The 18,537-nt window shown below is 35.1% G+C and overlaps 1 protein-coding gene across 1 annotated transcript in view; it reads left to right on the forward strand.

Annotated features, from left to right (window-relative positions):
* Positions 1-18,537, forward strand: part of SPRED1 (sprouty related EVH1 domain containing 1) — a 93,373-nt gene that overhangs the window by 24,351 nt on the left and 50,485 nt on the right. The window contains exon 2 of the mRNA XM_037502185.2: positions 15,444-15,618. Within this exon, the coding sequence (XP_037358082.1) occupies positions 15,444-15,618 (175 nt within the window). The remainder of the gene's footprint in view (positions 1-15,443; positions 15,619-18,537) is intronic.

Here is an 18,537-nt window from a genome sequence, read left to right on the forward strand (position 1 = left end):
AGGAAAGTATATCTAGTGCTCTGAAATGAAAACTATTAAAGTGACATTTAGTTAAAAGAATTTAGGATAAAGTACTAATTTATTAATTGTCCACTTTTTACTGGTATTTCTTGGTAGATCCCAAAATGGCTGTTTCTTTGTATAGTTTTCAAGTTTAAAAAAAAAAAGATAAATACAGGGGCAAAAATGGATAAAAACAATTTCTTTTTCTTTTGAACTAAAGAATCATTATTTGTTTAAGACAGAAGAAGAAAACTGAAGGTGGAACCTATAAATGAATCAGCATTTAAGATATTGGGAGATTTTACATAGGCAAGATTTCCAGCTTCTCTAAAAAGATCAAAACATTCTCATAATACTGAGCCTGAATTTCTACAAGGCAGCTGCTGGAGTGCAGTGTTAAGTGTTCCCTTTAGATTGCCACAGGCTCATCTGCTATGAGTATTATAAGCATTTAAAACAGCAGTCATTGCTCAATTATGTTGGTTTTATGACCTCTGCTTTCAGACCTAGCATGCTTTTACAGGCTGAATCCCTATCTTCTATGAAATGAAGAAAAGGTAGGAAATGCAAGCATTTATCTATTAATTTCTTTTTATGTAATTTGGCAGAACAAAAAGATAAGGTGAGTTATTACTTTAATTATTGCTGGAGAGAATGAATATTCCTCAAATTATCAATCCATTAGTACTTTTGCATTCAAATCATATCTTCATAAACTAGGCTTCTCTATTTTATTTTAAGGCAAAACTAATCTCTTAGCTTTGCACTATATTCCCCAAGTTTTCCTGCCTGTCTTCAGTATTCTGATCCCTATTACTGATTCCCTTCTCAAAAAAGAAGGAATATTTCCCTGAACCTGTTCCAGTAGTATATTCTACCTTACTTTTACACAGGCTTTAATTCACTTTCAAAGGTTTCATGATGATAATCACTTGTTCCTCTGAACTTGGATGGCAGTTTTCAAAAATGATTCCTTGTTACTTATTTGACTTATATTGTAAATTCTTTGAGGACAGGGACTGTGTCTCACACGTATTTGGATACTTTGTTGAATGTATTAATTGGCTTATCATATCCATCTGTATATTAGACATTTCACCACATCTCTGTTATGTTCTAGGAACTGTTGAATTTAAGCTCTCCAGACTTTTTTTCTTACCATGTTTGACAACTAATTTTTTTTTTTAAAAAGTTTACCAACTCTTTTTTTTAAAAAAATATTTATTTATACAAGAACTGCAGTACAGGCCAGAGTCGGGGAGGGTGAGATAATTCACCAGAGACAGAGCGGGGAGCAGAACAGGCAGACAGACCGAAAACACTGCTGAGGGAAGCAGCGGGCAAGACAGGAGAGGTCTGCCACGCCTTTTGGGTAGCTCCCTGGCTGGCCAGGAATTGAACCTACACTGCAGAGGCTGCAGACAACTTCACAATGCTGCGCTCAACCCGCTGCACCACCGGGGAGGCCGTGACAACTGACTTTTTTTTAGACTGACAACTTCTTTTCTACATATGCCATTTTTTAAAGATTGATTTATTTATGCATACAAGTGCTGGGGTGCAGGCCAGAGGTGCGGGAGAGTGAGAGGATTCACCAGAGACAGGGTGGGAACGGAACAGGCAGATCTACAGAAATACACTGCTGAGGGGAGCAATGGGTGAGACAGGAGAGGTCTGCTGCGCCTTGTGGGTTAGCTGCCTGGTGGGGGATTGAACTCGAGCTGCAGTGGCTGCCAGTAGCTTCATAGTGCTGAGATTTAACCCCTTGAGCCACTAGGGAGGCCCTACATAGAATTTTCTTTACCCTATAAGCAGCATCACTGGACTTGAATGTTTATAAGCTACCAATTTTGAAAGGGTTATTATTTTTTTTTCCCAAAAGGGTTATTTTTTATTCTTGTATTTTTTGCATCCCCTTTTTCTTGATTTTATAATATGAGTTCTGTGAGTTTTTGTTTGAAAGAAAAGGACTAGAAATCTGCCTTCTACTTTTGTCTGCAAAGACTTTTTTTTTTTACTAGGCTTCAGTATTGACCTAGCATTTAGGTTCAAATACTATTTTCCTAGCTGCCTTTCTGTTTTCCTGATATTCCAAGCTTTACTGAATCTATTTTTCAGTAGTTATTCTTAGATATCAATTTAATCATATTCCCCTCCAATAAAAGCCAAGGATATCCGCATTTTAATACACAAGGCCTTTACCAGTAGAATCCATATTTAACTTATTTTTGCTTTCTTCAGGAATTTTCCCACTCAGGCAAGAATAACATACATTGCATATACTCTTATGTCTTCTTTTATGATGTGTCACCCACTTTAAACAATTTTTACCTTGTTCTAAATTCATGCTCATGTTCCCTTTTTCATATTATAAATGTCATCTATTGTTTTAGTCTGCTTAGCATACCTTGATTCTTTGTTAATCATGCCCACTTTAGGCGGGAGTAGTGGGGGGATGACACCTTCTTCACTTTCAGACTTTTTGGTTTGAGTGAGTTGACTCTCCAGGTGTAGGATTGATTAGGGATTATCTAGTAGCCAACCAAGACATTTTAGACATAGTGAGACTCAATTCCAGTATTTTTGAATTCTGAAAAGAGGCAGTCTTGCTGTACTGTTAGAATTTTGTGTGCCAAAAGTAACAGAAAATAAATGAGGAGGCTTAACGAGGACCAACTTTAAAATGAAGTCAGTTAAAACCCTTTTGGCTTGAAGCATTGTCAGTATACTTCAAACAGTTCAATAGCAGGAATCCTGTTAATTTTCCCCTATTGATAGTTGTATATGTGTGCACACACAGATGGGGGTGTGTGTGTTTGTGCGCTTGCATGTGTATATCCACACCTGCATACATACACTTGTGCAAGAGTTTTCCTTTTTAACTTACTCTACAGGAATTGAGCAGCTTTTTGGAACCCTGAAGAATAAGATAATTTTTTTTCTGAGTAAATGAATACATATACTAGTGAACACCATTTTTTATTAGTGAGTTATATCACGTGTGCATTTGCATGGTTATAACAGTGATAAAAGCATAGAGCTTCTATTCAGGCCTTTTGAGTCCTTATTCTATCATTTACTGTCTACGTATTGGGTGTGGAAAAACTGTGGGGTTAAGGAAATCACACTATAAGAAGCACTAGTTCTGAAATGAAATCTTAAGCTCTGAAATGGAATCTTAAGTTATTTTAGTCTTAACTGGACAAAAGTTAACAAGAGAGAGTGTCTTTGTTTGGATCCCCAATGGAATCCCTGTTCTTTTAGTTAATTGGCAGCAGCCAGACTTTCTCCTCAGAAGAATATATGTCCTGCTGCCTTTCACTTTTAAAATATATTATACCAGCACTTGGGAGTGCAAACTGGTCCAACCACTATGGAAGGCTGTATAAAAGTTATGCAGACTACTAGAAATGGAGCTACCATATGACCCAGCAATTCCACTCCTAGGGGTTTACCCAAAAGACACAAAAACATTGATTCAAAAGAACACTTGCACCCCTATGTTTATTTCAGCACTATTTACAATAGGTAAAACCTGGAAACAACCCAAATGCCCAAAAATAGATGACTGGATCAAGATGTTGCACATATATGCAATGGAATACTATTAAGCAATCAAAGATAAACTCATGCTATTCACAGCAATATAGATGGAGCTAGATGGGATTATGCTCAGTGAAATAAGTCAGAAGGAAAAAGAAAAATATCGAATGGTTTCACTTATAGGAGGAATATAGAGAACCAAATAAGGCATCAGGGGACAATATAATAACAATAAATACAACACAACAAAACAAAAACAAATAGTTTTATACCAGAGACATCCTGCAGGGGAGGGAGAGGGATCGGAAGGAGGGAAGGAGGAGCACAGGGGACTGTGGTGATGGTGCACGGGTGCAGTGGTGGTGGAAATCCTGTGGGAACTATATCTGAGAAAAGAAAGCAAACACTTTAAATATGAACAATGATGTAAAATATATAAATATGTAAATATATAAAATATATGAAATATATAAATATATATAAATATGCAAAATATATAGACATATATAGAAATATATAAAATGTATAAATATATATAAAAAACAGTAAAGTAAAATCTATTATACCAGTACATACAGACTGGCAGGTCTTGTAAACTCCTTTACCTGCTTTCTGTCCCCACAACTCCTGATACATATTTAATACTTCAGAATATTCTGTCACAGTTCACTTTTTAATTAAAATGCCACTAGAATTTTTTTTCTGCCTCGATAGTGACATTTTAGGTGATAGGTTAGTAGAGGATATTTTATTTGTTAAAAGTAGTAATGCTTTTCAGATTTACAGCTTAGATTATTTTAAAAAACATAAGATATACTAGTCATTTCTTACACATTTTCTTGTACAGTTCCAGTATATTAAATTATATTGTCAGGCAGTGTTCATATTCTGATAACTGGTAGTAAAAAGTGCATTACAATGCGCAAACTCTTTCAATAGGACATGTATGTAAATGTGTCTCCATCTTCTCAGTCATTGTTCTGTTTTAGATAGTAATGAAGACAACCAAATTTATTCTCCTTTCTGGAAAAGTTACTTTGGTTTTACTTTTAAAAACACTGGTCATTCAGAACCCTGATGAAAATGGAATGTCAAATTTGTAACTAGACATTACTGCTTGGTAAACAACTTCTAAATTGGGATGATTGTGAATGAACTATCTACCCGGTGGAAAGTAAGATCTTTGGTCTGCCCTGTATGTGGTATTCTTATACCAGGGTATCCCTTGCCAGAAATTTAGGAAGCTATGACCATGAATTGTCAGAACAGTTGTGGCTCCTATGTGGGATTTTTAAACCAGGAGTGATTTCATACACTCATATTTCTTAACCACAAGTCTTCTTTCCCTCAACTATCAATTGTGAGGTAAGGAATAGCCCCTGCATTACCATGAGGACTGGTGTGACTTGAAGTCTTGAAGTTGCCCTGCTGTTTGCTTCCTATCCTTTCTTTTTTCCTCAAGTTAGGGGTGCTAAGTAATCTATTCAGGTTTTGTGGACTTTATTTAGTTTAACGGAAAACAACCCATTGAGTGGATGTTTCATCATTACCTGGGTGTGAAATATTGTTCATAATTTGTAATAGGGAAAGAGTTGTTTTGGAACAGGAAAATACAGAAGTCAAATTAAGTTCTTGCTGTATATGAGGCACTGTGGGTGGAACAAGTAAGTCAAAGATATGATAAGTGGGAGAAGATTGAATTTTAAAAATAGAAGATACTATTAGAGAAATCTTGAGTAATAACTGCCTAATGCAAGATAAGGGTACATTGAATTTACCAGAAGGCTGTCTCTTACAGACTCTCGAAACCAAGACTGGAGTTAAATGTGGCTCTTTTACACAGCTATAAAGAACTTTCCAGGGGCCTCTCTGGTGGCGCAAGGGGTTAAAACACAGCACTATGAAGCTGTCCATAGCCGCGGCAGCATGAGTTCAATCCCTGCCAGGAAGCTACCCACATGGTGAGGCAGACCTCTCCTGTCTTGCCCACTGCTCCACTCAGCAGTGTATTTCAGTCAACCTGCCTGTTCTGTTCCCACTCTGTCTCTGGTGAAGCCTCTCATCCCCTGCATCTCTTGGCTGCACCCCAGCTCTTGTATGCATAAATAAATAAATCTTTTTTTTTTTTTTTTTAAGAATTATCCAGGGGAGAAAACACAGTCAAAGATGGGTATATACATATGTTTATTTCTTTGGTGGCTATGTTAGTCTGTAATAAAGAGAAGGGATTATCTGCAAATAGTGTGTAATAGAAAAGCAAATAGTCCAGACTTTAAGAATGTCTTCTATCAATATATGCTTATCTGATAACTTTATATCTTCTTGTAAGGTTTTCTGTCCAGTCTTGTAGCTGTAGGGTACATTTGACTCAAGAACAAGTCAGAATCAACTGATATTATATGTGTAAAATTGTTCCAAATTTTGAAAAGTTAGTATGAAAAATGTAAACTATCACTTTCATATTGATTATTGAAATATTGTGTTCTACGTATTGATTAATTAACATATAACACTAACACTAATTTTACCCTTTTAAAAAAATTACTACAAAACTTTAAAAAATTTTTTTAAAACTGGCCTTTTTAAGAAATTGAGGTGAAATCCACACACAAATTGAACGTTTTAAAGTGTACAATTTAGAGGTATTTAGTTCCAAAACTTTTTCATTGCCCTTAAAACAAAACAAACAGACAAACATATCCATTAAGCAGGTACTTCCCTCTACCCCACTTTCCCAATCTCTTGGCAACAACCAATCTGTTGTCTATGGAGTTTACCTATTCTGAGTATTTCATATAAATTCAAACTTACAATTGAATTACAAAAATGTGACCTTTTGTATATAGCTTCTTCCATTGTACATAATATTTTCAGGACGCCACATTGTAGCATATCAGAAACTTCATTCTTTTTTAAATATTGATTATTAAAAGTGTGATGTTGAAATCTCCAACTTTTGTTGGAGGTCTGTTTCTCCCTCAGTTTTGTCAGTGTTTACTTAATATAGGTTGGGATTCTGCTATTTGGTGTATATGTGTTTACAATTTTCTTTTCTGAAGATTTGATCCTTTTATCAATATGTAATGATCATTGGTCTCTTGTAACAGTTTTTACCTTAAGACTGTTTTCTCTGATAATGTATCCACCCCAACTCTCGTTTGGTTATAATTTCATAGATTATCTTTTCCCTTTCTTTGATGGGTTCGGACATAAAGTGAGTCTCTTGTGGACAACACGTTTGGATCATGGTTTTTGTTGTTTTTTTTTTCCTTTTGATTGGAGAGTTTAAACCACTTACCTGTAAAGTAATTGTTGATTTTGAAGTACTTCTGCCACTTAAGTATTTGTTTTCTGTTTATTTTAAATACCTTTTCTGTTTCTCATTTCCATCATTTCTTACTATTTTTGTGCACTTGATTTTTTTGTATTATGTTTTTAATTCTTTAATTTCTTCTCATTTCTTCTTACATATATTTAAATAGTTTCTAGTGGTTACCATGGGGATTATAATTAACATCCCACATTTATAACAACTTAGTTTAAATTGATACTAACTTTACTTTAATAGCATATAAAATCTCTGCTCCTGTATAGCTTCACTCCTATTTATGTTGTTAAAATAACAAATTCCATCTTTCTACGTTAATGTGCCCCATTAAGATAGGTGTATAAATATTGCAATTTATATTTACAGGAAGCAAAGAGAATTTACAGACCAAAATACAGTAATGATGGCTTTTTACATATGCGGTAACAATTACCAGAGCTCTTCTATTTTTTCATATGACTTCCAGTTACTTTCTAGCGTCTTTTCATTTCATCATGATGAACTACTGTTCTACTATTAGCACTTCTGCTGTTGATTTTCTAGTGGCAAACTCCTCCAGCTTTGTAGTTACCTGAGAATGTCTTAATATCTCATTTATTTTTGAAGTATAGTTTTGCTACAAATAGAATTCTTGGTTAACAGGTTTTTTCACAGCTTTTCGGATATCTCATTCCAGTGCCTCTTGTCGCCATTGTTTCCTATGACAAATGGGCTGTTAACTTATTAAGAATCCCTTGTATATGATAAGTAGCTTTTCTCTTGCTGCTTTCAAAAATTCTTTCTTTTGGGGCCTCCCTGGTGGCGAAGGGGTTAAGCACTGCACTACGAAGCAATCCACAGCCTCTGCAGCACGAGTTTGATCCCTGGCTAGCCAGGGAGAAACCCACATGGCAAGGCAGACCTCTCCTGTCTCGCCTGCTGCTCCCTCAGCAGTGTATTTCAGTGAGTCTGCCTGTTCTGTTCCCCGCTCTGTCTCTGGTGGATCCTCTCACCACTACCACCCCCCCACATCTCTGGCCTGTACCTCAGCTGTTGTATGCATAAATAAATAAATCTTTAAAAGAAAATTCTTTCTTTCAACAACTTGATTATGATGTGTCTGTTTCTATCTCTTTTACCTTTTCTGGAGCTTATCCTTTAAATGTGTAGATTTAATCATTTTACCAATTTGGAAAATTTTGGCCATTGTTATTTTTCAAACATTGTTTCTTTCTGTTCATTCCTTCTGAGTCTCCCCATTCTGTATGTACATTTGATAGTGTCCTACAGATTCCTTAGGCATTGTTTATTTTTCTGCATTTTCACTTTTCTTTCTGTACTTCACATTGAGTCTTGACAGTTCATCTATCTTAAGGCCCATTGATTCTTCTACCTGTTTGAATCTGCTGTTGAAACCTTACATTGAGTTTTCCATTTCTGCTACTATACTCCAAAATTTCTGTTTGGTTTCTTTTAATTTCTTTATTGATATTTTCTATTTACTCACATGTTGTTTTTGCGATGTTGTCTTTACCTCTTTCATTTTAAGTGTTTGTCTAATAAGCCCAACGTCTGGACTTCCTCAAGAATGGTTTCTGTTCATTTCTTCTGTGTATGACCACACTTTCATGTTTCTTTTAATGTTTTATAAATTTTTATTGAAAACTAGACAGTTTGAATATTATTATGTGATAACTCTGGGAATAATGATTCTGACCATTTTACTCTGTTTTTTGTGTTTCTACTGAGGGATGAACCTTTGTAGCTACTTTGTCTTCTATTTTCACTGCTATCCTACTCATTTTACTTTTTTAATGTAACTAGAAAACTGAGGATTATACATATGGCTTGCATTATATTTCTGTTGGACAGTCCAGTTGTAGAATATTAAACTTTCAGTGTAAATTGGATCCATTTATATTGGTATTTGAAAGGAAAAATGTCTAAAATGTTCAAAGGTTCAACAGTTGCCCAGTTAAGATTAGTTTGCCATTTATTATTTGTATTCCCAGACTAGTGTAACATTTTTAGAGAAACATTAAACTTATTTCTCTCACATGAAGTGTGATTAATGTTGTATAGTTACATACTTGCATCACTGAAAGCACCTAAATTTTGTGACTAGATTATCATTTGATTAAGTGTTTAAGTTACCTTATGCTATGTCTTTCTAAAAGCACATTTGCTTGTTACTTCTAAGAAGAACTGAACATTCTTCATGTTTCTTTTTTATTTCTGGATTCTATTGTAGAAATATTTGTTAAATATTTTATAGGGGCACTCCTAAGTATTTACTTGCAAGTGTTAGCCATATTCAGGATTCTCAGATATTGGTGATTTTTAATATTACATGTACAGATACTTTTTCTCAGGAGATTATTCTGCTGATTAGTTTGGGTCCCTGAAACTAGCTACTTACCTTTTCAGCATCCTTGGCGTGTTTGCCTGATTCAGAGGAATTGGCATCTTATATAGACAGGGCTGGCAATTCACTTGCATTATTCCTCTGTTCTTTGCCACTAAATATCAAGATATTATATGCATTCTCAGTTCAGATAAAGCTGTAATTTAAATACTTGGCTCAAGGTGTAATAAGGTTACATGTACAGCATTATAGAAGGAGTTGGCAACACTGAAAAATTGTGGATATTAAATGTAAGGAATTCTGCTGGCTTCCTTAATGAAAGCAATCTTTTAATGTTAACAGTGAAAGAATAACCTCCTTAGGAGAGTCTGCTGAATTTCCTTGAGTCTATTACCTTTACAAAGAGTAGTGATCTCTTGCCAAATGATCTTAGCCTTGCCTTGGTCCAGTGAGAAGAGTATTAATTCATCTCAGTCATAAACCTGTGATATTTTCATTAATATCTCTGGTAGCACAAATAAAACCAGGCAATATAATTTTACTGAAGATCCCGAGAAACAAAAGTAATAGACTACTATGACTTCTTCCTACCTGGCAAAAAGGAGCTTCTCATAGAACTATAGTGGTACCTAGAAGGATATCATATAACTACACTACATCAGAAATATGGCACAGTGTTCCCCCATGCTTTAAATAAGAATTATTAACCACAGCTAATAATCAAGTACTATCAATTTTTGAGTCTTCCGCTTCTACCTTACTTGATGGAAGTATTTGCAAAAGACATCTAACCCACTTGTACACAACAGGTAAGTCTTATTGGAGAATAAAACCTACACACATGATCACACACTCATTCTCTGAAGGGCTTTAATTTCAAAATGGTGCTTGTCTCTATCTAGAACAAGAGTTAGCAGGTTTTATATACTTGTCATTTATGGTACAACAGTGAATTTCCAGTTGAATGCAGATTAGTAAATATGTTTTTGAATGGATAATACATTTACCTTATACAAAATTCAAAAAAATAGGAAAAAGGCATTTAATTAAAGGAAAATTACCTTGTATGGCTGTTTCATTTCCCCTTGCTGGAGAGTTAGTTTTAATGAGTAAAGATTCTATTCGTATATAAGAAATTGTGTGTGTGTTCACCCTGCAAATGGTAGCATGGTAAACATACTTATGTACCTTAAAAAAACTTCATAGAATTTAGGGATTAGCTCAATTGACAATATAAAGAGCTTTCTCTTTTGTCTGCACAGAATTGCATTGAATAGATGTTACAAATAGTCTTATTTGGGTTGCTTTTATTTTTTCTGTTCAAAACTGCTTTTTATATTCATAAAGGTATAATTTCATACATGTAAAAGAAAATGGGTACAAGTAGAACTTGCTGACTCAGAATGTATGTATCTTAGATCTTGATAGATGTTTCCAAATGACCTTCCAAACATGTCATACTATCATAATAACCTCACCAACTTTCGTGTGAACAAATGTCTTGGTATTTTCCAATCTGTTACATAAAAAATGGTCTTTAATTTGCATTCTTCTTAGTTTGAATAAGATTTTTAAATGCACTTTTTGGCATCTATACATTTTTCTACTGAATTTTAAGTTATTTTTAACTCTTAGTCCCCTTTATTCCCCCTCCCAAACCTCAAAGATGTCCTCTCCCTAATTCTCAGAACCTATGAATGTATTAGAACTTCCTTTTAAGTATTTTAAAGATGCTCAAAAATGAAATTGCTACGTTTTTAGCAGTAAGTTTTTTTTTTTTTTTAAGATTAATTTATGCATACAAGAATTGGGGTATAGGCCAGAGGTGCGGGGGTGAGGGTGGTGGTGAGAGTTTTCACCAGAGACAGAGTCAGGAGCAGAACAGACGGATTGACCGAAATACACTGCTGAGGGGAGCAGTGGGTGAGACAGGAGAGGTCTGCCACGCCATGTGGGTCACCTCCCTGACCAGGGATCAAAATTTGTGCTGCAGTGGCTGTAGCTAGCGTCATAGTGCGCAACTTAACCCCTTGCGCCTCCAGGGAGGCCCAGTAAGTTTTTATTATAAGTGAGTGTTGTCTCAAAGACTAATAGGTTGCAAATATGATACCCAGAGAGAGTAAAAATCCAACAGAGCCTTTAATTTAATGATGGCAAAGTTTTTTTCCACATTGTAATGAGCTAGTTACATGTTCAGGAAAAATCATTTACTATTTTATTTTTATTATTTTTTATGTATGTGTATTTTTATTATTTTATATATTTTTTACATCATTCTTTATTTTTATACAATGTATGCTGTATCATCTCTGGTATAGTCCCTGTGGAATTCTCGCCACCAGTTCACCCATGTCCCATCACCATAGTCCCTTGTGCTCATCCCACCCCTTTTTTTTTTTTTTAAGATTTTTATTTATTTATTTATACTAGCACTGGGTACAGTCAGAAGCGCGGGAGGGTGAGAGGATTCACCAGAGCCAGAGCAGGGAATAGAACAGGCAGACTGACGAAATACACTGCTTACGGGAGTAGTGGGCGGCAGGAGAGGTCTGTTGCGCCATTTGGGACCCTCACTGGCAGCCAGGGATCAAACCGGTGCTGCAGAGACTGCGGGAAGCTTCTCAGCCCAGCACTCAACCTCTGCGCCAACAGGGGAGGCCCCCCAACCCTGTTTTGATCCAACTCCTTCCTCCTCCTCCCTTGCAGAATGTCTCTGGTTTATAGTTGCCTATTGATGCAGATTTTTACTTAATTGTAATTACTCTTTCCCCCCTGATCCCCTGTATTCCTCCTACAAGTGAATCCATCTGATACTTTTCTTTTTCTTTCTGGCTTATTTTACTGAGCATGATCCCTTCCAGCTCCATTCATATTGCTGTGAATGGCATGAGTTTATCTTTTTGATTGCTGAGTAATATTCCATTGTACAAATGTACCATATCTTCTTGATCCAGTCATCTATGTTGAGGCATTTGGGTTGTTTCCATACCCTATCTATTGTAAATAGTGCTGCAATAAACATAGGGGTGCAGGTGTCCTTTTGAGTTGATGTTTTTGTATCCTTTGGGTAGGTACCTAGAAGTGGAATTGCTGGATCATATGGAAGCTCTATTTTTACCCGTTTGAGGAACCTCCGTATATCTTTCCATAGTAGTTGGACCAATTTCCATTCCCACCAGCAGCCTAGGAGAGGAGAGTTCCTTTTTCTCCACACCCTCGCCAACATTTGTTGTAGCTAGTTTTCTTAATATGTGCCATTCTCACTGGTATAAGATGATATCTCATTGTAGTTTTGATTTGCATTTCCCTGATTACAAATGATGCTGAACATTTTTCATATGCTTGTTGGCCATTTGCATTTTCTCTTGGGCCCCCCCCTTTTTTTTAAGATTTATTTATTTATTTATTTATTTATTTATTTATTTATTTATTTATGCAAACGCTGGGTACAGTCAGAAGCGTGGGAGGGTGAGAGAATTCACCAGAGCCAGAGTAGGGAACAGAACAGGCAGAGTGACGAAATACACTGCTGAGGGCAGCGGGTGGTGGCAGGAGAGGTCTGCTGCGCCATGTGGGACCCTCACCTGCGGCCGGGGATCGAACCTGCGCTGCAGAGGCTGTGGGCAGTTTCACAGCCCAGCTCTCAATTGCTGCGCCACCAGGGGAGGCCCAGGCCCATTTTTTGACTGGGGTTTACTATTTTAAATAGGAGAATATGATTTGGTTCCTTGCTTTTAAGCCACTTTTATATAAGGAGGAAATGAGAAGCACAAATTTTATTATGCTGCAGGGCAGAGTATGACAAAATTCGTGCTAGCTGACATTGATCCTTGGGTGTGGTTACATGTTTTAGACAAGTTTGTGCTTCTACTTGAGAAAAGAAGATAGCATTTGAAGATAAGGAATTAGGAGATTAAAAGCACAGTTAAAAGATTAACCTTAGCAAGAAGAAAACATCTATCATAAAAACCTCCAAACCCCCTCACATTTATTGAGTAACTTGAAGAATTTTAAGGTAAATGTTGTAACCATGGGTCTTGAAGTTGAAAGCTGAGTTGTTAAATTATAAACTACTATACACTGCGGCACAGGGAATATAGATTTATTTACATAACCTTTTGGAACACTGTACTTTTATGCTTAAAGGAGTAGGTAAGGCAAACAGTTACATATTTGGGGGTGTGTCTGTATTAATATATATGTATTTATATATTCAAAAGTGGTTCACGTATATTACTGGCCACTTTTAAAACCCTTTTTTCACATTACTCTGGATAGTGTAACAGCTTCCCCAATTTTAAATTCCTTGTTGTAGTAATAATAATTAATTTTTATGTGTCAGGCTTTCTCTACATTTCTTAAAAGATAGGAATTACTAGGACCACAACTAGTAAGCTGCTGAGGCAGGATCCAACTTACGAAGCTTTGATTCTTGACTCCTCACTCAACCACAACACAGTGCAGCTTTGAAAGTATATAGCTCTCTGACAAGGCTTGAGTCGTCATGAATACATTAAAAAACTCAATAGTAAAAGACAGTGTAATAAAAAATGACCAAAACCTTTAAAAAGAAAAAGGTGTACAAATGGCCAATGTGTATGAAAAGATGCTCAACATCATGAGTCATCAGGGAAATGGATATTAAATTGATCACTCACAATAATGAGTAAGAGTAAAAAGACTGAAAACACCAAGTGTTGGCAAGGGTGTGTAACAACTGAAACTGTCATACATTACTGAGGGAATATCATGATACAATGTTTGAAAAAACTGTATTTCCTTATATAGTTAAATATGCTCTCCCATCATCCATCAGCTCCATTCCTAGCAGTAACCTAAGTGAAATGGAAACGTAGGTCTCAGAAAGACTTGTATAAGAATATTTGCAAGTTTTACTCATTATACCAAACAACTTGGAGCAATCCAAATGTCCATCAATATAAGAAAGAATAGTGATATATTTATTCAGTGAGGAGACTATTAGCAGTACAGAGAATGAACTATTGATACAACAATGTGATCAGTGAAAAAAGTCAGACCAAAAGGATACAGAAGTCATTCTGTTTTGATTCCATTTATGTGAAGCATGAAATAGACAAAACTAATGAATACATGGAAGCTTAAAGAAATTTTCCAGAGTTATGAAAATGTTCTGTCATGATTATCATATTGGTTATGCAGATGTATGTATGTATTTGTCAGAATTTGTTAAATTGTATGTTTAAGATCAGCATATGTTATGGTATTAAAGTACTCCTCAATAAAATAAGATATATGGTAAGAAAAAGAAAGGGGGAAGATTTCTGACAAGCACTGTGACAACTGAAATGACAACTGACAACCTAACACTTACAACATGCCAGACACTAAGTAGCACAGAACTATTACTTAGAATCTCAGTTGATACTCATAATAACAAAGATAATTTTGAGCTACATTCAGTATAATTTTCAAAGAATCAGCAAGCACACTTTTAGAAGGGATTTGTTTAATAATTATATTAAAAGTTTTAGAACTGAAATGTTTAGATGTTCATTATCTAGAACACTGGTATACAAAACATTTAGATTTTATATAAAAAACCTATGTAGTTAATACTGGGAATTGATTGAGTGGAAATAAAACATAGTGTCTTAAGAATAGAAACTCAAAAAAGAAGGCATGAAAGATTTTATAGACAGTTTGCTTGATAAATTATTGAAACAAAATTTCTCTGTATGACTTATGTGATTTAGATTTACAGTTGTAAGAAGAAATTGAAAATGTGGCATCTGAGGCATATTGTTAGAAACTTAGAGATATCACATTTAAATTACAACAGTAATTTCTCCTAGGTTATATTGCAACAGATGGACTTATATAGACAAATCTGGTGGGTGGCCTATGTAGTTTTGACAGTGTTTTGTCTGGGGTCTTTCATCACTTGTCCTGTGACAATCAAATAATGCTTGAACTACTCAAATGATAAATTGAAATAAGCGTTCCGTAGTTCTTTATTATGAGATTAGTCTTCAAAACAAAGTTTAACTTTTAAGTTAGTGGTTTTTGACCTTTTTAAGTAGGTTGCTTTCAGTGGACTGTCATGAGCCCAGTAATCCCATTAATTATTATACATTAACTAATGTGGCCCTTGGTTACTCTAACATGACTGACAGCTTGACTGGATTTTTATTTTTTATGAAAAGCTAATTTTAGTGTTTTTTTTTTCTCTCTCATTTATTTTAGTAATAGTTATGCACGAGTGCGAGCTGTGGTGATGACCCGGGATGACTCAAGTGGTGGATGGTTACCACTTGGAGGGAGTGGACTAAGCTGTGTCACTGTTTTCAAAGTCCCTCACCAGGAAGAGAATGGCTGTGCTGACTTTTTTATCCGTGGAGAGCGACTCAGGGACAAACTGGTAATGAATAATGCATCTATTGATACAATTTTATGATTCTGTAAAATTATTTAAAATTATGATTATTTCTGTAGCTCTTTTCATGTTAAAGATACTGGAATATGTCTGTTTCTTTGCAATTAGGGCTGACATTAATGTACACATATTAGAAAGGAACTGCTTTTCTACTTAGGTTTAATGCAAGAACATTCACGAACAGTCCCACTAGTTACTAACTAAATACAGCCTGCCTCCCTTTTTTCCTACAATCCTTGATGCTGGAAGTTGGCCACTATATAGTACACAGACCACATCTACCTATTTTGTGTCTGGCCCCATCAATTAAGCATAGTTTTTAGTTTTATGAATGATTGAAAAATACAAAGAACAGAACAATTTTCTGACATTTGAGAATTATATAAAATTAAATTTCAGTGTCCATAATAAATAGTTTCATTGGAACAGAGCAAGCTCATTCTTTTGCATTCTGTCTATGACTGCTTTCTCACTCCACTGACAGAGTTGAGCAGTTGCAATAGATAACATAAATGTCTGACCCTGTAGAGAAAAATTTTGTAGATCCCTAGCCTAAACACCTGCATTTTCAGGTTTATTTCTTCTCATTCTGTATTAATTAGTTATTCTAATCTTGTAGGACTATCTGGTGGCCAGCCTAGTTTTTAACATTACTGTATTCCATCTAGACGAGTGTTTTCTTATATCTATATTTTTTTAAATTGAATCCAATCTTTGCTAGTGTTCGGTGTTTTTTAATTAGTGTGAGGAAGTCTTTCATTTTCTTTATGTCACTTATGCACTCTTAATCATATCTGAAAAACTAAGTAATATTAGCGTCTTTTTTTGCGTGAGGCAAAATCAGAGCATACATTTAGGAAAACAGAATGAGCAAGTGCCAAAAAATGTCTTGGATACTTGAAAATGACTAGAATTCCCTTTATATATATACTTGTGAAAAGAAAAATTGTGGACTGGTATTTGAGCTTGTTTGGCATCTATAATGTTATTTCTAATGAAAATGCATTATAAGTTCCAAATAATTCTTTAATAATATAAACATTCAGACTGGATCTACTTGGTTTCTTAATATTTTTTTTACTACTGAATTATTTCAGCATTTTAAAAAGTTTCCTAATTTATCTGTGCCCTCATTTCTGCCTCAGAGAATTACCCTAAACTAGCTTGAAAGCTTTGCACAGTAACTTTTTCATAAGTTTATGATTCACTCTTGACGTTGTATCTCAGTTAACTAGAATGTAGTTTTAAGATTGTAGGAAAGCCCAGTTAAAGTCAAGTGTATATAATGCCTTGAACATGTCACCTCTAAAAGTTTATGTATGTAAAAGTGTTTACCATGGATAAGATGGTAGCATTGACATTTGCTATAATGCTCATTTTAAGTAAGACTTGTAGACTTTCAAGAAGGAACCTGTCCTTATGGGTAGTGTGTCTTATTTGGGGGTAATGATAACTAGGGAATGTTGTTGGAAGAGAAATTGAGGATTGTGTAAACTGAGTAAAATAACAGAGCTCTAAGGAATTTTTAAATAGTGAGATTTTTTTTAGTAGTTAGAAAAAAGGAAAAGTTAAAGGTGGCAGAGGAGTTGGAGGAAAAAAGCATGCTAAAAAAACATAACAGCAAGGAAAAGATCACTTAGATATGAAAGAGAGTAAATGAATTAGTGAAATAATTGGTTATATATTGATGAAGATGAACATAATTGACTTTCATGCTTATTGGTGATTGAGAAGGAATTTACAGAAGAAACACTGGACCTGGTTGGTGTAAACTAAGATGATGAAAGTACCACCTTTCTCTCAGACACTTTGCTTTTTCAAGCGATTCTTAGAATTACTCTTCTTTCTTTTTTTAAATTTTTACTTACATCTTTTACATTGTTGTTCATAGTCCCTCCCTGTGTCCAGTTTATAGTTTGCATGCTAGTTTTGTCTTTATTTTTTTCTCCTTCGATTCCTTTTGTGGTCTCACTGTGTTCCTCATATAAGTGAAACCACCTGATATTTTTCTTTATCCTTCTGACTTATTTCACTGAACATAATCCCTTCCAGCTCCATCCATGTTGCTGCGAATGGCATGAGTTTATCTTTTTGGATTGCTGAGTAGTATTCCATTGTGTATATATGCCACATCTTTTTGATCTAGTCATCTGCTTTTGGGCATTTAGATTGTTTCCAATTTTAGCTATTGTAAATAGTGCTGCAATAATTATAGGGGTGCAGGTTTCCTTTTGAATTAATATTTTTGCATCCGTTGGGTAGATTCTTAGGAGTGGAATTGCAGGGTCATACAGTAGATCTATTTTTAGTAATTTGAGGAGCCTCCATACAGCTTTCCGTATGGTTGCATTCCACCAGCAATGTAAAAGGGTTCCTTTTTCTCCACATCCTCACCAGCATTTGTTGTTAGTTTTTTAATGTGTGCCATTCTTACTGGTGTGAGGTGATATCTCAATGTGGTTTTGATTTGCATTTCCCTGACTATAAGTGATGATGAGAATTTTTCTATGTGCTTGTTGGCCATATGCATTCCACTTCAGAGAAGTGTTTTTTTAGCTCTACAGCCCACTTTTTGACTGGATTATTTATTTCGTTTTTGTTCAGTTATGTAGGCACTTTGTAGCTCTTTAATATCAGTCCTTTATCAGTTGTGTGGGGTGCAAATATTTTCTTAATCTGTAGGGTGTTTCTTCATCTTGATTATTGTCTCTTTTGCTGTGCAGAGGTTTTTAGTTTGATGTAGTCCCAGCTGTTTATCAGTTTTATGTAGTCCCAGTTGTTTCTCTTTTCCTCTCTTTGCTTTGGAGGATGAGTCTTTAAAGATGTGTCTAAGATATATATATATATATACATATATACATATATATATATACATATATATATATATATATATATCATGGGAGT

The sequence above is a fragment of the Talpa occidentalis genome, unplaced genomic scaffold, assembly GCF_014898055.3.
Source record: "Talpa occidentalis isolate TD23 unplaced genomic scaffold, MPIMG_talOcc4v2.1 talOcc4.11, whole genome shotgun sequence".
In the NCBI taxonomy this organism is placed as follows: domain Eukaryota; kingdom Metazoa; phylum Chordata; class Mammalia; order Eulipotyphla; family Talpidae; genus Talpa; species Talpa occidentalis.